Raw genomic sequence first — 27,361 nt, 5'->3', positions numbered from 1 at the left:
GCTGTTAAAAAAGCATGCAAGAGTAAACAGTCGTGAAATGATGTGAACCTGGACAGAGACTTCAGCTTGACAATCACTGTGAGAGGTCCTCATTCCTCTTTTCATGCTAGCGCAGATGGACGTGTCTTTCATGCATCTGTTATCTGTCTCATTTTGGGCACTTTGCCTATCTACTTAGAAAAACAACAGTTTGCTGTGTATCCCATTCATAAATAATACAGAGAGAGCAGAGATATGTTTTCACAGACCTCCTTCCCGGCTGGGAGGAGCATCTTCCTCAAGGATCCATCAGGCTTTGTCCTATACGCTGTCACTGATGACTAGGGTCATGAGGATGGATGGTTGATATAGACTGGGTCCATATCAGTGCTGTCCTCCTCTGCTGAGGGCCCTCGCCCTTAATACACAAATGAGCCCAGCCTGCTTCTGCTAGTTGGTTAACTGTATCATTGGCCTAGAAAGGAAACAACTGGCAACAATCTTGACTCTCAGTCTCCACATACGGATCAGAGATGCAAACAGAGGCTAAAACTGCATCTCCGCATATGCACAAACATGTGCACCCCAGAGTTTAAAAACATAGAAGCAGAATGGGAGGAAATGCCAGTCATTTCCAGTTGTATCTTAATGTCAAAACAGCACCTCGGCCTGGACCACCAGCTACCAGTGCACAGACGAAAAACTCATCTGTGTGGAATTTTGCTTGTGTCAGCAACATTAGGTTTCTGCATAACACACTTGACAGATGGCAGGGGATGTCAAGCAGGTAGGCTAGTTTCAGGGAAGAGCCAGACACGACCTTTTACCCCTTGCCCAGCTGAGACATGGCCGGGTGAGAGGGGTGAACCTCTCCCAGTAAAAGTACACACTACACGTCATCTTCTCAAGTATGACCAGTCACCGGCCCCTCCCTTCTCTTCCTATGGAGGCAGCTCATTCCAACGTGCACACAAAGACTGGGTTCAGCTGAATGGCCTAAATGGCAGTGGAGTTCCTGGCCATGGCGGCTCAGACCAGCTGAATGGTCCTCATTGTGTCCCCATGGTCACAGGGGGCTAGCAGAAATGGGTTGTTTTTAAGAGGCCATTTGGCAGGCCTGTGTTCTTATCCGAGCAACGCAGGAACAGGCATTTTCACTTGGTTCAGAGGAGGGCTTGTTGTGGACTCAAGAAAAAATAGCCTGTAAGGTGGTGACATACCACATGTTCCAGTCATAAAGGGACTACAATATTTGAGAGCTGCCATTGGAAAAGCACTGCATTCACAAGCTATGTCAGACGGCTAATCAGACAACTAATATGCAGAGGACCAACAATGAGTAAACATGGTCGGCAGGATGTTGTGAATTTGGTCGTTTCTTGCATTGAAATGCATTTTGCATGTTGTCTGGTGACCAACTCTCAAGTCTCACATAGTTGTCACAAACACTGGAATGCACCAAGGAAGAGTCTTAACACAACTGCATTACCACATGTAACTATTGTACAAATAAAGCTTACATGTCTTTCACTGTGATGGGTCACCGCAAGAAAGTTTCAAGTGTGTGCAAGATGATTTTAAACAAGGATTTCAAAAATGCATTTAACAATGAAAAGACCCTGAGAATCAGAAGGAAACATCTGTTTCTGGCTGTTTCAGCAAATTCAATACCTGACATACCAAAGTATTTCATCCAAGTGATGCAAAAATCATATGAATGTTCAGTATTGCCTGATCATTAATTTAGGACACTGCCCACAACACACCCATAGATGCTATAGGAACAGTTACCACAGTGTAAAAAGTGTAGTAGGCAAATTTCTATCTTCTGATGGTATAGTTACATCAGCCACCCCTAAAATGACCTATGATACGACTTTGTAAAATTGCCTGTATTTAAAGTATAAAACCTTTACAATTGTGTAGTTAAAACATCCTAAACCACCTGTATAACTCTCTAACTGGTGGGGCCAACACACTATATACTATTAGATTTAAAGCTGAATAAGGCATTAACCTCAGAGGTCGGCTCTTAAAATACCTACAGATGCACCAATATACCTGTATACTTTCAGCACTGGCTGATATGACCTGTCAAAAGTATCAACTGTGCCATTCCAATATTCTCATAACTAACAGTAATTCACCTTTGATTGTATATTTGCTTTTGTAAAATCACAGTATGTCTCATCATATAACTACCAAATGCAAATGAACCATATTATTGGGGTGTTAGACTACCATGTTCCTCTTTATGGCCTTATTACAGCTGTGAATGAAACTGTTAACCTGCCTAAGAGTTTGCTACACATGTACATCAGCTGAAAATATAAAACACTGGTTATCAGTTCAAAATAAAAACCCTTAAATAATAAAATGTCAATCTGCATGGATAAACTTTACACTGACCGATCAGCGCTCAGGACGACCGGATTCACCTCAGCTGGAGGTAGAGGGATACTGTCGGGGATGTATGATACTGTGTGTCAGTGGTTGTAGAGCAGGACAGCTGCTCTGGGGGAGGGGTTGATTTGAATATGCTTTGGATGAATGAATGGTCCAGATATGTGTAAAATACAACAAATTGCATGAGCAGACGCATACACCTGACAGCAGATCCCACACAAGACTGAGGGCAGTGTAACCCACGGTGAGCATCGCAGGTAGGTAAACCTATAATTCCAGTAATAGCAGGTTTACACAGGTGTACTGCACAAGGCCCTGCACACATCTTGTTGATCGCTCCAGTGAACCTCACCGAGGTCATACCCTAGGTTTGAGGATTACTGGCAGTCATTTATAACAGGCTGTATCTTCATATGACACCGGAGCAGATCATGACTGAAGGCCTTGTCATTACATCTCAGCACTACAGTCACAGTGACTCACAGTTTTACTGCAATAAAACATTTCTTTGAGCTGGAACTTGAGCTTAAACCCCAAGTTAAAGGACAACATGAAGTCAAAACGCAAGCCATAATATATAAATTAAGTATAAGCACGGCGACAGAGGAAGGGTCAAGCACTGATAGCCAGACCTTGCCTCCGGCCATCAGCAGGCTGTGTGTCAGGGCAGACCAGACTGCTATTGGAGGAGATCTGGCACAGAAACGCGTCTTTAAACCGACGGGTTTTTTTTTTTTTTTTTTTTTGCTTCAAATGAGCCACTGTGTGGTTTGAGATAAGGGAAACACGGGGGTAAGGATGAAAGCCCTTTCTCTTCCATCCAGTACAATGCTGCTCGTCATGCCCGGCTAGCTCATGTTCCCACATCCTGTATTAGCACAAAACGAGCTAGGTGGCACAGCCTGACGCGCGCTCCCATTCAATTTACCCCGGACCGAGAGCGGAACAACAGGAGGACAACCACCGAGACAATCGCTGCCGGTTAGCTCCCACAGCTGAGGGACATAGCTAGCTTGAAAATCTGCTATAACATCTCCCCCCCCTCCCCGCCACCATCAGCCCCCTCTCCCTCCCCGCCTCCTTTACCTTCAGACAGCTCCAGATCCAACTCCGCCAACTGGTCTCTAACCTCTTTTGGCAGGGCGGACAAATCCACGCCGCGGTCTGCCATGACTCCGCCGATAAACACGAGTGTCTAGTTGAAAACAACCCGGGCTGTTGCCGGGGAAATGTTAAAAAAAAATTATAAATACAATGCCCTCCCCTCAAGACACGAAACAGGCATCAGAGTGGGAGAGACAGTCCATCCGCACGGCCGGCCGCTCCGCCATAATGGGAGAAACTCACCAACGGCAACGAGCGGTCACGTGACTACATTTACCTCGCCTGTGCGTTAATTCACCGCATCCTCCGCCGAAAGTCACGCCGACACTGGCGCTCCCTCTGGCGTCCCACAGGCTGAAACACACCCACCGTGGGAATACCGTGCGTCGTGTGTTCAACCAGCTGGCATCTCTCAGACACGTTAAAGATGTGTTGTTCTACTGACCCACGCCGTACATGCATGGATGAACTACTGAATGGTTCCCAGGGGCCCAAGGGTCAGGGGTCCCCCGTGGCTGTGCCTCTGTAGGAAGTGACTCCCTCTCCTTGGAAAGTCAATCAAATGACTATAAAGAGATGCAAAACAACCAGAAAGAGGAAACAACAAAAGGACACAATATCTTAAAACAGAAGCAAAGCAAATACAAAGAGATTTTAAAAAATAAATAAATAAATAAATAAATAAAAAACGCTGACAAAGAGACAAAGAAACAAAAAACAAATAAGACAAAACACATAATGACTACCAAGAGATACAAAACAACTACCGATGCGAATCAAGTAAAAAACAAAACAAAACACTATACACAAGAATAACTAAAAATAGATGCATCCTGGCCACAAAGATTATGGTATGGGTTGTTTTTAAGAGGCCATTTGGCAGGCCTGTGTTCTTATCCGAGCAACGCAGGAACAGGCATTTTCACTTGGTTCAGAGGAGGATATGCAAAAAATAAATTAAAAAATCATATTGTGATTATTTTTGGCAGATATTGCAGTTGTGATTTTAGTCACAATTTGGATCTTGCACTTGGCCATATTGTGATTTGAATAATATTTTTGATTAACAACATCTGTGTGCTCAGGGGCTTATTGTGTCATAACCTGTCTGTCTGTATCCTACATGCATACATGGCAGTTTCATTATTGCCCCACGCACGCAGAAACCAACCTTGTACTCTCAAGCTGAAATTATTAGATAAATTGATTACTTCATTAACAGAAAATTAACTGGCAACAAATCGCTTGTTCCAGATTACCTATTGATGAACATTTTTGCACCTGCGAGAACTGCCTTTCTTTTTGTCTCTACCACCCCCTAAAGGAAATGTCTTGCTCTTTAACTGCTAAGTGCTGCTAAAGTCTGTCTGCTGTTTGGTGGTTAGCAGATAGTGTACGCTGAGTTTTTAGATCTTTGCCTGTGTCTAAAAATGACACTATGAAAGTGGTAAGAGTGAACTGAAAAGGTTCAATTACAGGCCAGACAGCTAAACAATGAGCTGAAACCGAGTATGTCTCTAGTTTCTAGTAACTAGAATCAGTGAATCAATTAATAATGGTTTCAATAATTGTTTCAGTGGGCTGCTAAGTACACAGCATTTGATAGGTACTTCAAGGGAACATGCTACATATACAGTGCACAGTGTCAGAAGAATGGGTCGAGGTCCTCAGCAAATTTTTGACCCAGGGCCCCACAGTGGGCCGTGAACCTACATGAGAGGAAGCACTTGACTTTAAATTGTACCCATATTCATGGAAGGATACTTATGCTGGAAAAAAACTACTCAAGTACAAGTTCAGAATAAAACTCTGAGTAAGTTACTTCTGGGTCACCTTCAAAAGGCCAGTGTGGCGTGTGCTTGACTGTAACCATTATAAAAATAAATACACAATTCCAGCTACTCTGCAATTAAAGGCTGCGTACAAAAAGTTATGATCATGTTCATGAAACATGGGCATTGTCTTAGAAGGAAAACAAGCTTCAAAGCAAACATGAACATAACGGTATAATTGTAGGCTACTTTGTCAGTCTTGCCTTTCCAAAAGTACTTGAATGCACAAAAAACACAGCAGCACTGTAACAAGAATTTTTTCCAAGTCCAAGCTCCTCAACACACCCCTCAGCTGCTCAGAAACTCTGGATGTGACACTAGACAGGAAGTACTCAAAATTATCTAATTATGTGTACTTTTCATATTTTTCCAAGTTCAATGTTTTGCTTAATCTTCTGTTAATGTTATTTCCCAAGACCAAGGTTAAAATGCTGAAACATTGCTACATGCCCCAAAGTCCCAGACGAATACAGAGGGCATGACGTCAGTGTCCTCAATAATAACTATGGCCCTGCTTAAAATAAAGTTTTAAGAATTTTAGAATTTACTTAGAAGTACATGAACCAAATATTCAATTGCAAGAACCAGAATGCAAGACTGAGGAAAGACTGGTTACAGACAGATACAAACAAAGCAGTACAGTATTCTTACATACTGTATATTGTTATATTAAATACACTGCCTTTCATATCACATTTTACCGCGCACGATGTGCGAGTCTCCACTTGTCACCAAGATTACAGAAAACATATTTTGTCACTGTGCATGTAATTTAAAGAAAACCATATCATATTCATTAAGATGTAGTTTCTTTAATTAAAACTGCAGCACTGTAAGTGTTCATAGTATTCCACTTGGACATGCATGGAAAAGTAAATATATTCATATAGTACAGATATGTACAGTACAAGGACAATTTTTTCTTAAATCATCTAGTCCAACAATGGGAGTGTGAAAAACCATTAAAACACTACTGTGCAACTTTCACATCGTTGCATTTTTCATTAAGTTGCTCTTCTCATAACAATTCTAGGGAACATTAATATGCCGAAGACTGTGATGACAATTGTTATTTAACCAATTAAGTAAAAATAAGTTAGGACAAGGACCATCAAAAGACAACCAAATTCATCTCAAAGGATATAACAAAAGGGATAAAATCTCTTTTTGAAAAAGGACTAATGACATTTTTCTGTAGAGCAAACAAACAAAAAAGAAATCCGTGTTTTAACAGAAAATTGTTTCTATATTCATCAGTACAATCAGAAGCGTTATGACAAAAGTTGTGTAGTGCTGAAAATAGCACACAACAAAAGAAAACAAGTAATGACAGAAAAGGTGCCAATGACATGAATTACATGAAAATATGAAAGCTAAATATAGTTTGAATTTTCATTTCATATGAACAATCGTCTATAAGGGACTGCCAGCCAAATATAGCGCCAGCAACAGGGTACAACAAAATGCCGGGCTCGCCATTGAGACTGTAGGACAAGAGGTTCAGTCAAAGGTGAAAAGTATTAAGGTTGCTGAGCAAATTCCCATTTATGTATACAGTACAGATAAGAGAAAAATACCATTTTAAAAAAAGACCAATAGAACTGCAAAAACTTAAATGAACAGAAATACAAAGCAACAATAAACTTGCATTATTATTTTAGTGCATAAAGACATGCCCTTATGTTAATGGACAGATATCTTGTTTTTGAAATATCACATCTTGCAAATATAAGATCAGATGAAAGAGGGAGAAAAATATACAGGGACATAATCGCTTGTTTAGGTGTTTATGTAAAAATAGACTGATATCTGTGTAAAATATGTTGGTGGGATTTATGAGGAATGGGAGCCTTTCAAAAACAGTTAAAAGACATCTGAACTTCTTCCTACATGTGGAGATGTCTTTGCTGTGTCCTTCCACCAGATGACAGACAAGTGTTGTATCATTTGATGTCACTGAAAAGAGACGAATGATTGAATTAACTCTTAATTTTAAAGGCTTGGAGGAATCAAGCTATTAAATCTTTTTGTTCCTCGTTGATTGTTTTCCATGGCAAAATTAACATATATATTTTTCTAAGGCTCCATTGATTTTCACACGAGCAAATCTGCGTGTTTTTAAGTGGGGATATCGGAGGCACCAATGTGATCTTAAGGCAAAATTACCAGACATTGTGTGTGAGACAGTGTAAGTGCAAATATCAAGCAGTGATATACTGTAGATTGTGTCATTGTGACCTCTGAATCACAAAATAACAGTCCGGCTATTGACTGCCTGCCCCAGAACTAGTACCAGGTGGTCTTTGGAGATTCAGAGATCCTATTTGTTGTCATTATGGCTTCGTTCAGGTTTGGTAAAGAGCAAAGAGACTAAGGGTTCATCGCACTTCCAATGAGCAGCAAGGATGTGCAACCATCCTGAGAAGTGTGAAAACAACAGTTACAGAGAAACACAGTCACTAGAATAGTCTCAGATAAAATGGAAAAGGCATCCACTTACAAACCAATAAACAGCAAAACTGCCTCTTTTAGAGGAAACAAAAATAAGAGGGAGAAGGAGAGGTTAAATTCCCTTCAGGCCAGAAAAAAATATTGCTCAAACAAAATGATTTTAGGATATTACTCTGTCTTGGACAATCCAATGTATTTTGGTTCTGTGAACTACTCTTTGAGGATGTGCCAATTAGTTAAAAAAATATAGCTGCACATACTGTATCAAGAACATAACACCCTAATAGAAAAAGTCACATGCTAACAATCTAAATATTAATGTATCAGATCAGGAGTAGGCAAACTGCTATGTTCTGATGTACATAAATATATACACACAGAGCCAATCACACACACAGTTTATAAATTTTTATCATAAAGGGGTGTAAATGAGGTAAGTTTTGGGTCCATGTTGAGATCACTTTGAGGTGGAACCATTTACAAAAGGTTTATGTGAATATTTGAGATCTAAGTCACTGAAGTCTAGACAACTACTGCATCTTTGGAGACGAGGGTGTATAGGGACCTATGCTATGATGGCATGTGTGGGTGTGTGTATGGCTGAAAAGTCGAGGAGCACAAGGCACTATTCCCTGCTGAAAACAGTGTGCAGTCCTGGGTATTGTTTGCTATCTTATTTGATCTAGAAAGTTTATGCAACACCTGTGTTTCAAACTGTGCACGTGTGTGGTACGTGTCCACATGGGAAGTTCATTACGGCAGTACACTCAGAGCGATGCAGTCCTACAGTCCAGTGAAGAATCATTTTGACTGAGGGTGAGGAGAGATGAGCGAGGAGGCATAGAGGGAAATGGCGGGTTGGGGTAACGGGGGGGGGGAGTCCAGCCCCTGTAGTCTATGGCAAAGTTAACAGGAAGCTCTCTCAAAAGTCTCAGTCCATTCCCAGAAGGCTGCTGCTGAGCTCCAGGCCACAGCATGATGGCTCCATAGGAGGGTCAGAGAGAGCAGAGGAGGAACACAGAAGCAGAGGATGAGATATTTGGACTTCTAGATTGGGGAAACTGGGAGGGAGGGGGGTGTCCGCTGCTCTTTTTTGCCCCTCAGTGATGAGCCAAGTCTTGGCCGTGGTGGCACTGCTCATCATCTGGCAGCAGATTGAGACTGTGCAGCCATGATAATGTGAGAGTGTCCACTCTCAGCCCTCTGCTGCTGGCCCATTCCTGCCAGCACAGACATAGCCATGGCCTCCGCTGCTGCCCTTGAGCTCAGGCCATTTTGCCCTGCAGAGGGGCTGGGCGCCAAAGAGCTGTGCTGGATCACCGGGGCAGGAGAACCTGTAGGCTCTGAGGTGTCTTTCATGCTCTCCTCTGCAGCTATACAGAAAAAAAAGAGACAACACAAGTACAGATTTATACTGAAATTGCTAACACGTTTAACTTTTGAACTTGAATTCCCTCCATACCTTCCATACTGAATTTTTGGACGTGACGATTGTTGTTTAGCAGTTAAATTGAGACTGCTGAACAACAAACATAGCTGAATTTAGTCAAAATATCCCTGTCCAAAATTTAAGAGCTCTATCCTGAATAATTATTTAAACAAAGGTAAAGAACTTTTAAGGTACAGAAAACTCAAAATCATGAATTTGTTGCTTAAAAGGTCTTAATTATGTATTTTGTCTTATTATCAGCTCTTAGATATGTCATCAATTGCTGTAAAAATGTAAATGCTGTTCCGTTTTTTTTCCTGGTTTTCCTGGGTTTTAAACCGAACAAACGAATAAAGTTTATTATAGGAAGTAGCATAGAGTTTTGGTTGTTGGAATATTGTGAAACTCAGCAATGGATGAGTTTTTACTAAGAAATGATAAAATGGCAGTAATATATATTTGTTGTCTTGGCTTTAATTACATCTAACTGAAAGACCCATACCATCCTGGAGTCTGGACTTAATGTTTTCTGTAACTTTAAATGCTTAGAACAGTACATCACCCATATTCCTACATACAGATACGGTAACTTTAAATACCACCAGGTGAGAATCATGGCATTATTGCACAGGGCTCACCTAAGTAGGCAGTCTTCTTCTGTAGGGTAGTAACAGGACAGTCCTTGTGGGCCAGCAGGAGCTGCTTCAAATGAGCCACCTCGTTCCGCAACAGAGACACTTCGTTCTGACAGCATGGAAAATCAGGTCGATTAAATTACATTTCTTAGTTAGACATACAGTGAAACCCAAAGAAAAAATATTGTTAATGCTGGGTCACATAATTTCAACAGTCAGAGCTTTCATACCCCCCCAATGTAATGTTATTGTTGTTTTCCAGCTAAGAATTGCTCTGGTTTCCCACTAAAGTAAAATTGGCAGTGGATAAGTGTGCACATGGTGTTAAAATGATCTGCAAGCCTAAATATTACAACGAGGATGTCAAATAAGTTGTAATGGGTTCCAGAGTTTCGACTCATGTAAAATTACCCAATATTCCCTGACATTGATGTTGCCTATCTGAAACTTCCAAGAATTGTTGAAAACCTGACAAGTGGGCACAGTCAGTGTTATTATGCACACACTAACACAGGCTGCCCACAGGCCACATTTCATCTCCGCCCACCCACTCCAGGCCCACTCACCGACAGTGAGACGTTCAGGGTGCTGAGCTCCTCAGCCTTCTTCTCTAGGGAGCTGACCCACAGTTTGCGTTTCTGTCTGCAGCGCGATGCCGCAGCCCGATTCCTCTCAAGGAAGCGCTGCCTTCGTTCATCTGGGTCATCGTCGGCTGTCCGCCGCCGACGCCCACCTGTAGGCTGTGCTGGAGATACCTAGAGGGGGGAAGGAGGGGGGTGGGGGGTGGGAAGGAAACCGACAGACGGGAGGGGAGCGGAAGTAAGACGAGAAAGAAAAGGGAAGTTTGAGTCATAGTTTCATCATTTTAGTCAGAGCACATCATAGTCATCTCACTACAAGAAGTACAAGCCTCATTTTCTGTAACTGACAGGTGATAAGCCACGTATTAAACAAGCTTTATCTCAGTTACTTTTGGGTATTTCTTAAACTTTCCAAGTTTTAATCACATTGGTACTTGACTTTAAAGTCATGTTACAGTTAAGGCTTCAAATATAGACAACACAGTGTACCTGAGGTTGTGCAGGTGACGGAGCATCTGGCTGTTGGACAAGCAACTGGCTCTGCTCTGCCTTCTGAGGCACCATGGGGCTGCTGCCCATGGCCATGATCCCCATACTCTGTCCTGATGGGCTCTGCTGGGACAGCGCAGCCTTCAGACGCTTAAGGAGAACAATTACATGACCAATATAATTAAAAAGCACAGGAACCAGAATACACAGCCCAGCCCAAGAGTATAAACAGTGTATTTCAGTAAAAAAGAAAAGGCTCTACATAGCAGTGCAAAAGCAAAAAAAGCACTGATACTGGTCAGATTCAATGGTGATAGCACCTAGTTTTTTCCATGTTAATCATTTTTTTCCATGTTAAGCCATTAACTCATTTACAGTTTCAGCAAAGTTACCTGGGTCTATAACTTGGTTACTTATCTTATATACAACCTCAAGTAAGTTGTCAATCACACTTACACAGCAGATGCATCAATACATGCACAAATATTTGTCACCATTTCTAGTGACAAATATTTGTGCTGTGAAATTCTGCTGCAGTCAGACTGCTCTGTATGCATATTTTACATGGGATAAATCTATTTGACTATGTTTTCTGCAACATCTCATGTTTTCCAGGTTGCCCCACCCTTTCCCTCAAGAAAAGCCTGGATTCTCTGAGGAATGATGTTAAAAAGGTGCTCCAACTCAGAGATCCTCGCCCATGCTGACCTGACAGCATCAAACAGTTCCAGCTTGTTTTCAGCAGCACATTCATGTGATATCCTGTTCTATCACAACTCTTTTGTATTGGGTTCAGCTCTGGAGGCTTTGCATATTCCTGGAATAATTTTCAGATGATGTTGCTTGATGTTGATGATGCTGCTTTGTAATATGGAGCATCAGCCAGTTGTCAACAATGTTTGGAAAATAACTGACTGTGGCTCTAAAGGCGTACAACTTGTAAACAGCACATTTAAGGACATCAGCCTTCTAACGATTATCATTTGGTGCTAAGATATAACTGTGCTTTTATTGTCACCTATGATTAAGTGCATATTTGATATGTTGTGTTACAATAAACTATGAACACACTAATTTTCATTAGCAATACAGTTGAAAAGTGGAATCCTTGTATAAAGCTCTGTATAGTATCATAAATTCGGTACAAATTGCTATTGTGGTGTAAGGGTTAAATAAAGTAACTGCAGTAAAAAGTCATATGATGAACAAACTAAGTCAGTACAGAGGAAAGCCGGAGGGTGAAGATGGAGACAAAAAGAACAGATAAAGAGATAAAAATAGAGAGCTAATCTAGTGCTGACCATCTTGGCCTCTGAGTGGATGCTGTAGCCAGAGGGGGAGTTAGACCCGCTGCTGCTGCCTCCCAGAGGAGGACCAGGGATCCCAGGAATGTTGGGTACCATGCACAAAGGTCGGGCCAGCTGGAGACCAGATACGATACACAAATACACATGTATTACCAACTTGAAGCAACTTCTTAGCTATGAAATTAAAATACAGTATATTACAACTCACATTAATGACAGAGGGCATCTGTACAGGACCAGGGAGCAAAGGCACTGCCTGACCAGAGGGAAGCATCATCATGGGGTAGTGGCTGGTTGGCGAACTACACAGACAAGGAGGGACAACAGGAACAGGAGGTTCAGTCATGTTTGCAGAAATGACAATTTTATAACTCCATAGTTTCTGTAACATAATAAGTAGCACCATTTAGGAAAACATATCCCCTTCAACACCTACACTTACATCCATCATTACTAGTCCAAATTGTGCAGACAAACAATTTATTTCACTTAAGTCAAAAACACAAGTTTTTTAAAGACCCAGCATGTGTCAGTTTAATGAATGGAAAATGTTTAAAATATGCACAGACCAACTGACATATTTCAATTTGTGCACCCACAAAGAATATGATGGCGTTACTTATAAGCATCATATAGGTTCAGCTCTGTGTTGGGACCAGCAGATAAAGAATATACATGTGATACTTTCATACAGTGTGTTTAAGACTACTTAATGGAAATTTCATGAGGCAAATTAGGGTTGGATGAAGGATGAAAGATATTGATAGAGCTTTACTCACCCCAGAGTACGATTGGAGGGTGGTGCCTGTGTGATGACAGACGTCGGTGATGGCATGGTGGGCTGAAGGGCATCAAAGCCCAAGTGCAGTGGGAGGGAACCTGGACGCACAATAGTCGGTGTGGGGGCTGAACTCCTGGGGGGGGTGTCCTACGAGATCAGTGGTGTGGGAAGTTATGTTTAACAGTTGGAACACATGTTACAGTCATTTGCAATAAAAAAAATAGAATTGTGCTTTTTAACATGACAGGAATGACATCTCTAAGAAAAAAGATGACATGATTCACTTCCTTAAAATGTATTAATGCAAAAGTCATAATGACATGTATAATGATCCATACTCTTTCATAATCATTAAGGTTCCACCCTCTTCTTCACACACTCATACAACTCCCCCTTCTCCCAATTCTGCCCTACCTTTCCTTTAACCAGAGGCTCTCTGCTGCTGTCTGACTGTCCCGAGATAGATTCTGGGCTGTCTGGGGGTGAGGAATCGACCTCTACAGGTGCCTCCTCCTTCACCTTCATGTCTGATGGCGTCTGCAGGCTCATGTCCAAAGCCACAGGGTTGGCAGCAGGCAGCTGAGAAGGACAGATAAAGTAAGAGAAAGATACAGAGAGTAACTTCACACCACTTATCAAAGATATCTGTCTCATAGACTACAGTCCATTAAAAAAAGGAAGTGGCATTTATCAGACAAACCAAACAACCACAGCATCAGTTTATGAAACACCATTTTAACTGCAATAAAACACTGAAACTTGAAATAAACTCATCCTAACAAAGTGTTGCAATAGTTAGTTTAGACTGTCATGACACACAGACAAAGTGCACAAGGCAGGAATTTCTACAAGCAATAATTTTGACTACATCAACACAAGAAAGAAGGAAGTAAAAAATTATTTTTCACTTCATGGGAGTCTTTGCAGAAAATTTTCTTGGTTCCTGTACACAGTGACGCGTGCAGTCATACACAAACACACCATAGATTAAAACGGAGACAAATTCATCAACCCCTCTTTCTTACAGAGTTCTTGGCCCTCTTTTCATCATCATCTTGTTCGAAGGAGCTGGCGAGCTCGTTGAACAGACCAACCTCCTCGCAGTTCTTTAGGAAGCGGGTGGGAGTAGGTGTCTGGTCTGTCAAATGGGAACAGAGATAACTATAGGTAACACTTTCACACTTAGTTCACACTTAGCATTGAATATGGAAACCCGTGTCATAAATGTGCCTTTGGAGCCGCTTTTTTTTTTCTTTTTTTTTTTAAGATTGTACCAATAGTGTTGATACTGAGGTATGCTTAACAGTCTTCATCTGAATGCCAGGAGAGGATATGCAACAAAGGGGAAGAGTAAAGCTGAGTGTTTGTCTTGTAGACAAACAGTACCTGCAATTATGACAGAGTCAGTCCTGGGTGGTCCAAATTTGAGTGTCATCTCATGCTTGTGTTTGTGTACAGCCAAGTGGTCCTCATTGGTAAACCTCTGGAGCAAGTGAGCAAGAAGATAAAAGGAAAGATAAGAATGTTATATGAATTAGCCTGGAGGTAACTGTCTATTTTTTCCTGGTGAACTCAAGAAGCAGCCTATAGTGCCTTAACCCAGATATCATATTGCAATAATCACAGACAGAGACAGATAATCTCTTGGAGATGTATCCCAACACATGCAGCCTATACCATATACATTATGTGAACAAACCACAAAGAAAACTGTATCTGTGGTGTACAATTCCTCATGTCTTAAAAGCCATATATGGGCCCATATAGCTGCGGGATAAGGGCTCAAATATCCTCAAACCAATTAGAATTATCTGGAAAAAGAAAGAAGGCTAGTATGGATGAGACCTGAAATAATTTTAGCAGCACTGAAATGAAGGGAATGAGCAATGGTTTAAAATGTCAAAAAAAAAAATGATGCAAATTGCAAATTCAAGTTTAATGTGTTTTCAAAGAAAGAAAGCTCATTGTTGTCAAGCTAGTTGGTGTGTAAAACATGCGGATGTTGTGTCTTGGTAAAACTCTAAACTGGACTGTGTTCTGTTGCCTAATATCAGGTGGACGCAACAGTGGAAGCTACAGGAGGTCTGGCAAATCAGACCATCAGAAGAGAACATCGATAGCCATCCCCTCCTCTGAGACACGCCACTTCTTCTTTGGAGAAGTGGCGAGGTGAATCAGTCAGAGACGTAGGAGGAATAATCTTGGCTCTGGCACCAGCCTATTCACCATTCGCTGCAGCTTATTTTAGGGTGCCGCGTTGCAGTTGCGAGTTCAGTCGTGAGAGTGAAGTGGAAACACAGTCAAGTGTCATGGGACTTATTTTTAGCCCTACCAGGCAGCATCACCAATACAACTGCATGTCTCTTTCCTCTGAACAAGGTGGCTGGGTCTTGTGGAGAAAACTATCTACAGCTAATCTCCCTGTATGAGATACTGGCAGCTAGGATTACGCTGCCCCACACAGTAAATACTCTGCATCATATAATAGGGGGCTGTTGTTGTTGTTGTTGTTGTTGTTAACTTGGCAAAAGGAAAACCCTGAGCGAAGCCAGGAGTCAATCATACTTGTTCTATTATGGGCATGATTCAGACTTTCCTGGTAGACAACTGTTGCTTGTAAAGGGCAGCAGTAAAATGGCATTTGGACATGAGGTACTTGTAACATAAAGGATTTTCCATGTCTAAATGTACACAAATAATCATCATCAAATATGACTTTATTAAAGGCAAAAAACATTCATAAATGAAAGTCAAGACTTAAAAACAAGTTGAATAACAATACATAAACTAACTGTCATAATGTGTAGTATTGAAAACAATGAAGTACCAAAAGTTTGTAATCAAATGTCTGGTCAGTGTCGTAGTGATCAGACAATTTAAAATTTAATCAAGAATTTGCCCATTTTAGACTATATTTTATTTAGGGTAAATGTTTGGCAGCTGGTGTTTAAACAACATCAAAAGCTGCACTTATCAACGTTTTAACATAACCAATGGATCAAAATAACTGTGTATAATAATGAAAGGGAATGCCTATAGTGACAAACTTGCACAGAGCTATCACCCGATTGTGCAGCTTCCCTCATCTATACAGAGAGTTTCGTCTCTTTCCTTGTTTTGGTTTTCTGGCCAACAACTTTACTGTTTCGGTTCAGTCCAGCTGCTCTCAAAAACCCTGATTCCAGCTTTTTTTCATTGAATAAAATCTGATAAATCCACTGTACACACTGCCCAGAACCAAACTGCAGACACACAAATTAGTTACTAACGCTGTCTCATAAGTATAGTGGAGGACTGAACAGCTTGAGCAGATATTTCCCTCAGGAGTTGGCAGAGACCAAAACAGAGCTAAAAGAGAGGAAATATATGAAAATACTTCAGTTTTGTGTTTGACATTTATTCTGCTGCCCTCAAGTGTAAAAAAAAAAAGCAGTCTGACTTTAACATCTGGAATTCTATTGTAAATTTATAAAAAATGGTTTTGTAGACAAACGTGTATATTTCTTAAAGTAAGGTGGTGTTGTGAAAGCAAAATCAAACACTGAGCACAATCACACCATACTACAATCCCAGACCTGTTTATACAACGGTTTGACACTCAAACAAAGCTAGTGAGAGTGGCACAGCTGTAGACCAGCACCATCATCAATCGTCACTGTGCCTTGAAAAGCTTCCATGTGATTCTGTTGCTTTAGCTGTCAACTAAATTAATAATGATGTCGACAAATGAAATATGCAGAGTATTTACACCACAGAAACATGTCGAAGGAAGCTCAAAATGTCCTTTTCTATCAGGGAAGGCATCCCTTGGTGTCCATAATGTTCTGAGGAGAAAACAACCAAACAAATAATTTATTTATCCAAAACACGCATGTTTAACTGCTTTACATGGCTGCTGTTCAAACCGCAAACTGCTTGTGCAGATCACTTCTGATCAGAGAATAGAGGTGGGCTTATGAATCACAAATGTTTCTTAACCACATAAACACTTTCTTCCTCCAAAGCCCAGAAGAGATTATCTCTGTCTCTCTCTCTCTCTCTCTGTCTCTTTCTCTCTAAGGATATCACACCCAACTGGACACAGCATCAGATAGCTGATTGCGCACAACATTAGACATGATTTTTCTTGTGTTGGATAATCTTGAGTCCTAGAACACACTTATTTTACTTTGTTGTGTTATCAGGCCAAGCCCCGACAACACACCACGTTACTGGCATGTGAGCGCACTATTGGCACTCAGCTGAGTCACTGCCGCGGCTCAAACCTGTGTCTGCAGGCGCAAGAAGTCAACAGTGACAGGTTGAAACAATAACTGTGCTCTGATTACTCACTGGAGCTTCCAGTGAGTCATGGCTAAAGGAGACAGCATTGTCTCACAAGACAGCGTGCTAACTACAGTGCTATTGGTGTGATGATCATTAAGAGTGCTGGGTAAATCACGGCTTGTTAGGTCATTCTGGCAATGAGTATCGGTGTTTTAGCAGACCGGAAGTCTTTCTTTTCGGGGTCAACAGGTTCTCTCACTGTATATACATGAAGCTTTATTATTCCATATAAATAATGTATGTAAATGAAGTATCGTGTAAAGTACAATATCTTTTTTCTTTTGCTTACAATTAATTTTCTTTCAGAAGGAAAATACATTCAATCATAAGTAGTTACAACAACTCAACTGTAGAGTGCTTGCACAAACGCAAAAATACTCCATACCACACACATATGCACACACCTGAAATCCATGGCAAGGAGAGAGAACACTTACCTGTCCACAGCCAGGAGCATTGCACACAAAAGGTCGGTCGTCCCCCATTTTTGCAAAGAGCTTGCAATGTAACTGTGGGAGAGGATAAGATGAGAACATTGCTGCGGCTTTTCTTGATTTGTGAACTGGAAAATCCTGAAAACAACAAAACAGGGATGCTGTGGCTTGTAGTCTTAAGTCTGAGCAGGAAGCCGAATGCTATTTAAAAATAACCCTGGCAAAAAGGAAAACACGCACAGAGGCAGCGAGACGAAGTTTCCCTGGTGATACTTCCTTCACACAGGGGGGCTTCTGGTTGGCCAATGAGGAGCTGCTTACAAGAGAGGACGACAGCTACCGTTTACACAAAGACATCTCCCTCTCCTTCTCCCTGTCTCATTTTCCCTCACTTCCAATCCCTCCTTCTCTCATTACCACTCCCTCCTCTCACCTCACCAGCACCTCCCCAACCTCTTCCCTTGTACCCCTCATTCAGTCTCTCTCTCTCTCTCTCTCTCTGTCTGTCTGATTTAGCTGCTTCCCTCTCTGCACAATCTCTTCACACTCTCATGTGAATCAACAGCACAAATATCTTGAAATGGGCACACTAACACTGACCTTATACTGTACCTCACTTGTACTTGTTGTCCTGGTTCACTCTAAAAAATGATCTTATCATCCTGTGGTGACCAGTGACCGGTGGTGTTTTCATAGAATAATATAGAAACTAAGAGTGGTTGACTTGTAAAATTGCAACAATTAGTTGACAAAAATCAGCAGATTTCCTGTTTTTCTCAATTTTACATCATATTTAACTGAATATATTTGGGATTTGATCTGTTGGTCGGATAAAACAAGACATTTAAAAACGTCATATTGGACTTTGGACAGTTTTCATAAGTTTCTGTCATTTTATAAACTCAAAAGTATTAATCAATAATGACAGTAAGAAAAAAAAAAAAAAATACATACAGTCAAGTTTAGAAAATGGTACCCGCTTTACTGCAGCTTGAGACAACTTTAAGCTATTATTATTATATTTTAATTACATCAATTTCACACGATATGTTGTGTTTTATCATTATGTAATTAAGTGTATTCCTGACATCTACCTTTGGTGGCTGGTTGCTGAGGTCAATTACAATAAAAACTTTGTTGTCAAGGCCATGTCCGTATGATCTAAAATCTATGCCAAAATAAACTGTCACATTAACCTTAAAAATGATCAAAAATTATAACTATTTTAAAATATATCAATGTATAATAGTTCCTTTTTCATGTTGCTTGCATGTTGTTGATTGGCTGTTGTTGTTTATTCTCAGGATTTTATTGGCGTGGTATTAACACAGCATACATATTTGGTAATACTGTAAAATTAGAGATATATATGGATAGCACTGGTGGAAATTCAAATGTACTGGAAACACTTCCAAAGCTTTCCACAGGACTACAAACCAAATACTGGATCCCTCCCCTCCTGAGTACATGCTATTGTCAAGAGTTAAGTATGCACATGCTTCTGTTTGGTTTCTCCTCCTGTTGTGCCCGAAGCTGAAGTGACATAAACTAAAGCTGTTTGAGGCTTACTGCTTCTATCAGCTGTCTCCACAGAGGAGAATAACTCCACACAACCCCTCCTCCCACCTCAGCCCCATCCCCAACTCCACTAAACCACCCCACCCTGCACTGCTCTGCACAGCTGAACAACACTCCATGTGAAGACAAACTGGGAAGTTTAGAAAAATAACTTGGTCATTAAATTTAAATCAGTGAATTGGAGGGATGGCGATGGACGGGGAACATTAATGTTTTAGCACTCTCGGCTGGCCCAAAGTGACGTCTGGCTGCTATTACACAATGCTGTCCCACTGACAGTACAGCAACTACCAACATGCATCAAGGACCTTGCTATGTATACAAGTAGAAACCTTTCAATAAACAAAAGCCTGATTATTGCAATATTCAGTAGGACTCAGCTAAAAGGTATGAGCAAGCATAGTGGCTGACCTTAATGATTTAATACTAGCCCTTCAAAATTTCTTTCTTAGATGTCTTTTTTGATCAACCTCCAGAACTCGGTCCTTTTGCGTTGTTTTGTTTGTAAAGCTTGTGCAATCATGTTCATTTGGAAAAGTTGCTAATGCTTTATCAGACTAACAATATACAGCTTCCACAAACTGCAAAGCAATTTCAGTTTAACATGTTTAGTATTGTAATATTACTGAGTTACTGACCATATTAATCTGTTGTACCAACTACATGGGTTGAGCATGTAACCTAACATTATTGAGTGGGACAGATTATTCATTATGTTGGCGAGGCATAAATGTCTGAAAGTTTTCCCAGTGTTGAAGTCAGTACATTTTCCTCCTTCCTCCCTCTGTTTCTCCCTCTGCTGAGGACAGCTGCCCCTGAGCCAACACATGATTACTGAAGCCTTGTGCTGGAATACGACGCTCTCCCATGACGCTGGGCCTGCAACAGGCCTAACCGATGTGTCCCTCAGCTCTATGTCTTTATGAGGAAAGAGGCCTGCATCGTGTTTGCAAGCAAACTCTCTGCACAGATCAAAAGGCCAATGTGGCAGAGCAGTCTGATTTCTTACAGACCTCCCATGCTCTGGAGAAAGACAACAGATCGGTGCCAGGGCCCTCGCAAAGTGCTTCCAATCCACTGAGTCTATTTGGGCTGAGATGCGTCCGCAAACAAGATACACCGTCTAGTTCGTTATACCGAGGGTGTGGACTGTGTGGGGAAATGTACACATCTGGTGTGAGGAGTGGGAACAGATTTCAGAGTTTACATCTTACTAAAGACATGCTAGACATTAACTTGGCTGGCAGGCACCAACATGAAATGTGGGATTTGATCTTGGGGGAGTCCACCATAAATTCCAGATGACAAGGGTGGAAAATATCATTTGTTTTCATAGCTGCCCCAACAAATATCTTAACGTGATTAAGACAGATTTGTTCAGGTCTTTTCTTTAAAATCTATTTCTTGGTTTTGTGGTAAAACTACCTTGAAGGACATCTTCAAAAACTGCAACTCTGTACAGAGGGAAAAGATACTCTTAATTTGCTACTTTGATCGTCAGATATGTCTCACTGAGAATAGACTCCAAGAGTAATTAATGAGTTGACCGTGTAAAAATTTACAGCACATTGTAAAATTCTCTGCTTCATTCAGACCTCAACTCTGTGAGAGACAATATATCAGTCTGCTAGTTACATTAGTCCTGATGCACGTCACTGATATTCATTACAGACATGGATATCAAGTCCACCTATTTTCGCCTCCTTTCATCCAAGGTGACATGGAAGCACTCAAAGTGCCCTAATTCCTGTCCCTCTCATTGAGCTGCTGCCAAAGTCCCACCATTAACTTGGATTTCTCCGACTCAGCAGGTGTAGAGGAACGAGTCCCAGCTATAATCAGCCTCAGCCATCCAGTGTTTGATGCAGACTGCTAGGAAACTGACTAAACAAACTGTATTAATAGCTCATGCTGCAGCCATGACTCTGGAATCTGAGGCTTGAATTGCCAGAGGGTAGGGGAGACCCCACAAAAAGGAAAAAAAGGAAAGGAGGGGGAAGTAGAGAGTGAAATAGTGAAAGAAAGAAAGAAAGAAAGAAAGAAAGAAAGAAAGAAAGAAAGACGCAGTCAGCAATTGGTCAAGTGAAGGATCATGGGCATTTGCTAGATCACAGGTGAGGTTTTGTAAATATGGGCTATGAGCTTTAGAGACCAGAGATCTAGGCTGTAGCTGGGTGTGTGCAACAGCCAATATGTATTTATGTAAGCAAAGTGAACATGAGATTTGGTAAATGGAACAAATGAAATCCTATATCCATATCTGCATAACTAACAAGGCCTAAAAGCTAAACCCATGCCAAACCAGCAGACAATGCAGGACAATACAGGATGGACCCAGGGCAGTTTTCTAAAATTAAATCAAAAATACTGTGCTGATCTGAACTTCTCAACTAAAGTAGAGCCAGTACAGCCTCTGGTGCTACATCACCAACAATTTTGCTAAGTCTGTACACTAAATGCTCAACAGCATTATCAGTCCAATACTGAATTAACAAGCCAATAATAAAATTAGAGACTGTAAATCACTGACATCTCGATGACTTATATACAGTATGTGTGTGTGCGTGTATGTAAGATTAGATTTATTCATCATGTAAGTAATGTGATGACATTTAAGTTGCAGTCAAATGCATGTCATGAGTGTAGGTCAAAATGTTTGGTTGGACTAAACAGACTGCAGTTTTCTCTAGAGTAACACTTCTCTATGTGATGGAATGAAGTACATCTCTGCCAAAAACATGACCTACATTCCTAACGAAGGTGTTGACATGCATGGGGATGCGGATCCTAGGGCGTTCAGCAGCTCGAATTGCAATACTATGGATATCATTATTACTTGAGACTTTGCATTCTTTGGAGGCTCTCCTTACAGACCCACTTTATCATCCTATTATATTCTACCGCCAAAAAACAGACAGGCAAATATTTTCCCTATGGTTTCAATCATGTAAAGAAGGTCAGTGTCAGGCTGAAATCCCAAAGTCTTGCACACTTTAGTTCCTTCTTCCAGACAACGTTGCCTGGCTTGAAAAAGTTGGTTTTTCTTAGCCTCCATTACCCTCTGGCTATGTACGGGCACACTTAGCCCTGCCTTTTCCCGTAACAAGACCGCCTTTTCTTTTCAGCAATTGGCTATAACCACGCCACTCAACAGAACCTAATGCATGCAAAGCTTTAGACCCTGTCAATAACATCCACTGGCAGAATCTTATTGGTTACAAACCTGAAATCAACTTTTTGTATCCACGCAAAACTAATGGCTAGCTGGCGTGGCTAGCGTTAACAACAGGCCGAGTGCAGGTTCAAAGTGAGTAATAACAGCGCCACTACCAGTCTCTGCGGTGACAGCAAACACAAATTAACACAAAATTAACTATACCAGAAGTGAAGCGGTGTATTTTAAAGACATTACGGGTAACCACAATCAGAAAGTAGGAAAAAGCTAGCAGTTGGTTGGTTAGCGGACTGACACTTGAGTGCAAATCGAGACAGTGGGTCCGAATGAAGCGCAGTAGCTGCCACAACAGTTTTGACAATTAAATAGATGCGTTGTTTTAGCAATAACAAACACTGAAAACTGTCGCAGCGAGTGCTACTTTGCCATAGTTTAGTGCAGTCGACATATCTATGGAGAATTTCAAGGGTAATAAAGTGTTTACAAACTCACCCTTGCGCCCCTCTCTCTGGCTCCCCTCTCCTCTCCTCTCTCTTGGAATTTGACACTCCCCTCGGCGACGTCGAATTATCGCGAGAGTTCACGTCGGTTATCGTGGCTAGACGTTCAAACCATGGTCTAGACATTGAGAGCAGAGATTTGATTTTCGGAAGCAATTTGAACGACTTTCCTTTGTTTTTCTTTTTCTTTTTTTATCTTGAGGAGATTGGAGCTGCAATGAAGTATTACCTCGGCCAATCCAAACACTGGATAAAAGTGCGCCAGTGAGTGTCTCCTCAGCGTTTGGCAGATGTGTCAAAATCTACAATTGCTCTGTCGCTTTCAAAATTATGTAACTCTGTCTCAGTGGAGTAACAAAATAATGTGAGCCCAGCATATATGTCTCAGTGTGTCCCCTTCCCCTTTTCATACACACACTGTCACACCTGTAGAAATTAGTAAACACATGCATTTCATTAGAGTCAAAGCACTTAAAAGGTCGGCAATTGAAATCTCAACATATAGGCCTTACACCCCTTGTCTTTTCATCATAATGTAATTACTGTCTGTGAAGTTTTCACAGGGATTTTACAACATTATACAGAACATAACACTATGTTTCAGTGGCCACCTCAGCAGGGCCATCTATCTTTACCAATCTTTCAGTTTTTGTTGGCACTGTGAGTAATATGTAAATTCAAATATACACCAAGCTAAAACTAATGCAGTCCTGCAATAAATGCTACCTTCATAATACTTATGATGTTCAGTTCAGGTATGTTTAAAAAAAAAGTGTTGACTCCATTTTGATCATTTTTGAGTCTGCAGAATTGTAATGTGCTATACTGACAGATGTTTCTATTATCTTGTCTACCTCATTTATATCAATGAGGGTATGCAAAACATATTTCTGTATAAATAAATACAGTTAAACAGCACCACAACATCACACATCCTCCAAAATTGTCATAGCTGAATCTCTGAAACAGTTTCAATGAAAAACGAACATTATAACCTTCATGAAGGGAGGATTTACTGCAGGACGGTTGTAGTAGGCTGCATTAGTTTTAGCTGGTGTACTTAATAAAGTGCCAGCTAAATGTATGTTTATTACTAGTTACTTAAGTAAAAGTTGTAATACCAGTGTGTAGAAATACCTTATTACAAGTAAAAACTTTGCACTGAAAATTTTACTTAAGTAAAAGTACGAATGTTTTAGCATGAAATATAGTTAAAGAACCAAACAAAATCGTTATGTATTTTGGCCCATCTCAGAATAATGTAACTATTTGTATTATCATTTTTGATGAATTACATCACTTTATTGTTGCAGCTGGTAAAGGTGGAGCTAATTTGAATATTTGCCTGTGAAATGTAGTTGAGTGGAAGTATTAAGTAACAGAAAATATGAATACTCGGGTGAAGTGCAAGTATATTCAGGTGGAGTATGTTCCACCATTGTAGACTACCTTTTATTGAGAGGTATTTCTAATTTTTTTGTCCTCCCCATTTGCTTACATGAGGGGGGCAGAGTGTAAGAAACACCTTTAAATATATTTAAGTCCAGTACAAAACAACCTCAGTGCTAAAACATGTATTTGAATTAAAAAGCAGTTGAGTGCATACAGAATAAGAAAATGTTGTCAGTGATGTAGATATTATATATTGATATTGATCTTTTTTCTTCACAGACTCATAAGCAGTTGAAGTTGTCATATAAAACTTTAAAATGTATTCTTCCACATAAAATCTGATATTATTAGTGTGCCATTTCTTCAAGTGATTGTCCATGCAAATTGTTTCAGTTGTATTATAGAACATAATAAGAAATTAAAGCTATATCAATTTGTTTTGGAGCTTATAATCTTTTAAGTTATGTCCATTCTTATTAATATTATGTATGTGTTATGTATGTTGTGTGAGTTATTTTTCTGTCTTTGTCAACTTACAGTAAGTGATTAAGATCATATTTATTTTCTTTCCGCTTAGAATCCCTTTTCGAACTACTGTTGCATGCAATTTCCCAGTTCACATGAAAAAAGTAAACTGTTGAAACTATTGTATGAGCATATGAACACAGAGAATAAAGGCGGCGTCTTCCTCTCATGCTTTTTTTGTTTCCTTCCTGATATTCTCACCCTATTCTCTCCCCCTGGAAGTGAACGTCCTGACTGTGGTGGTACATGGCAACATCGTGTGCAAACCTAAAACAATAGGCCAAAATATCCAACGCATATACGATAGTTGAACACGAGATCATGCCAATTAAAGTCATGTTTTACGTTTGAAAATGAATAAATTATTAAAGATGAGCCAGCTGATCTTATCCATAACAATTGTTACCTAACACTACAATTGTCCACAAATATACAAATTACACTGAATATCTCATTCAGCGGCTGTTGTGAAAACCAATTCATGTGAATTCAGAGACAAGGCTAGAGAGACCCCCAGAGGAGGATTTGAGAACTGAATGGGATTCAGTTAGCGTTTGTACTCCTTTTAAGAGATGTATATAAAGATGCCATAAGACATTTCTCTGACTGTTTTCCTTGGAAGATTTAGTTCACCCCAATTTCCACAAAGTAAATACACTTTATACAGTGTCAAAAGAAATCTGTTTAGTTGCCAAACAGCCTATTGTCCCCTCTTGTATCACAAGTTCATCAGGAGCTTAGAGCAGATTTTTGTCCTTGTATTTGAAATTGTTTGGAAACAACTCTGAGCTGATTACAACTGATGAAGCACAAACTTGTTGGACTCAGCTTTTGAAAATAGATGGATTATAGACAAAGAACATGATTTCTTCCTGCCTCAAAACCCTAGCAACATTTTATTTGCCTCCCCAACTTCACAGGGACCTAAACTCACCTCCAGGAAAACTCATTATAAGTGGCATTGAACGCTATCGCTGAGCCACCTTCCGAATATGTTGCAAAATAACAAAAGCGAGCAGCAAGAAATTTCAACAAGTGGAAGGTGGAGATGCTGCTTTCAGTATAGTCTAGAAAGTCTTGTACATTATGTACAATCTCTTGATTTAAGTAACTGATCTCTTTTACAGTAGTATTTTGTTTATTTCACACACTATTTACCTCCACCATATGCCATTTTCGATATACATACTGATGGAACGCAGAAAAGCGGGAGGCAAAAGAGGAGACTCACTAAATCTTTTCCAACTTTACACATTAGTTTATGGACGATGTAAATAACTCACACAAACAAACAGGTACTCATCTGTTATCTTATCTACTGCTGATATAGTTTTGTATTGCTGTTGAGGACTTCTATATTGTTATTATAGCTTATATTGTAGCTTTCTGACAAGTACTGTTGAGGGTTTGAGTGGTTTGTGTATTGATCTGTATACCATCATACAGGAGCTTTTGCTATGTTTGCCTGCACTAGTTTCTAGTATGTAGTCTCTTAAAGTGGACCTGACTCACATGCCATGTCCCCTTGTCATATGACCACTTTCAAGTATTTTAAATTGCACCATGACTGACGAAAGAATTTTTAACTTATAATCAGAGTGCCTGAGATTTCCTTTAAACTGCTAACCAATGCCATGAACTTTCTTCAGAAAGTAAGCTGGGCAGTCTTTCTATTTATTTTCACAGCTCTAGGATACAGTTCTGACTCTACATCTATTATGTGGCTTCTCATATTTGAGCTCCTCTGGGCCTCTCATTGTAATGACAGTGATTCAGTCTAATGAGTGCAGTAAAACTGTAATTACACAGGCACTAAGAGATCACAGCTGCATTCAGTCCTGACCACAGATGCAGTTTCACACAGTCACATCGCGGTCTAGCCTTTTCTTCACTACGTTAATATCCAGGCTGAATATTAGCATGAAGTTAATATTCATGCTGAATATTAACATATTTTAGACCCGGGGGATAATTACATTTGGGTATAATTTTGTGACAAAGCAGCGTGTGTTTTTATCATTATATCACAGACAGAGTTTCGTAGACATCCAAAAATTTCCTAAATTTCCCTTACAGATGCATGTCAGCTTCTTATCCCAAATTGAGCCTGGACAACTTGGTTGGTAATCAAAAGGAGGTGCTTTTGTTTCAGGGTCCTGGTAATGTGGATGCTCCTCACTGTCACTTGAATATAACAGTCATTGTTAATGTTATCACTAACACTATCTGCTGTGAGAAAGTACTCTGCAAATAAAATCTAAATGAGTCTGGCCAATAATGTGAATGTGACACAGCGAACTGTTTCAGTAGGGTTACATAGCCTGCTACTGTATAGTTCAACTTTTAAAGTAATTATGATTTGATAAATGTATTCTGTCGGTTTAAACAATTTAAGATTTCACAATTTTTGTAAATAACAATGGTGAGAAAAAATGAA

General features: G+C 40.3%; 2 protein-coding genes across 5 annotated transcripts in view; both read right to left on the bottom strand.

Moving 5' to 3' along the window:
- The window catches only part of dip2ba (disco-interacting protein 2 homolog Ba), a 42,848-nt gene extending 38,895 nt beyond the window's left edge, over positions 1–3,953 (bottom strand). Inside the window, exon 1 of the mRNA XM_071476092.1 lies at positions 3,472–3,953. Coding sequence (XP_071332193.1) covers positions 3,472–3,556 — 85 coding nt within the window. The 5' untranslated portion in view covers positions 3,557–3,953. The remainder of the gene's footprint in view (positions 1–3,471) is intronic.
- A 2,164-nt stretch (positions 3,954–6,117) lies between these two features.
- On the bottom strand, positions 6,118–23,078 carry atf7a (activating transcription factor 7a). 4 transcript variants are annotated; one of them, XM_071476095.1, is made up of 12 exons: positions 23,000–23,078; positions 17,758–17,829; positions 14,381–14,477; positions 14,020–14,132; positions 13,409–13,573; positions 12,993–13,141; positions 12,422–12,515; positions 12,208–12,327; positions 10,907–11,056; positions 10,403–10,591; positions 9,840–9,945; positions 6,118–9,145 (listed from the first exon to the last, which is right to left on the bottom strand). In XM_071476095.1, exons 2-12 carry the CDS (start codon positions 17,803–17,805, stop codon positions 8,913–8,915), a joined length of 1,464 nt encoding a protein of 487 aa, XP_071332196.1. In that variant the 5' UTR covers positions 17,806–17,829; positions 23,000–23,078; the 3' UTR covers positions 6,118–8,912. The 4 variants fall into 4 exon arrangements, with proteins under 4 accessions (XP_071332196.1, XP_071332198.1, XP_071332194.1 ...); XM_071476097.1 differs by lacking the exon at positions 17,758–17,829 and having other exon boundaries at positions 23,000–23,032; XM_071476093.1 differs by lacking the exon at positions 23,000–23,078 and having other exon boundaries at positions 17,758–17,871.
- Positions 23,079–27,361: the final 4,283 nt, after the last annotated feature.

This window comes from Trachinotus anak, unplaced genomic scaffold (genome assembly GCF_046630095.1).
Source record: "Trachinotus anak isolate AG129_WGS33_773 ecotype Australia unplaced genomic scaffold, CSIRO_AGI_Tana_v1 ptg000004l, whole genome shotgun sequence".
NCBI classification, from domain to species: Eukaryota; Metazoa; Chordata; class Actinopteri; order Carangiformes; family Carangidae; genus Trachinotus; species Trachinotus anak.
The sequence above is the reverse complement of the archived record's forward strand: the minus strand, read 5'-3'. Positions and strand labels throughout refer to the sequence as shown.

Coding starts and splice junctions, on each gene's coding strand:
- atf7a (XM_071476093.1), bottom strand. CDS start 17,856: ATGTTCTCATCTTATCCTCTCCCACAGTTACATTGCAAGCTCTTTGCA. Junction 13,574..14,019: donor AAAAGAGGGCCAAGAACTCT/GTAAGAAAGAGG, acceptor TGTCCTTCTCAG/CTGCCTGCTGCCAACCCTGT. Junction 9,146..9,839: donor GAAGAAGACTGCCTACTTAG/GTGAGCCCTGTG, acceptor TTTTCTGTATAG/CTGCAGAGGAGAGCATGAAA.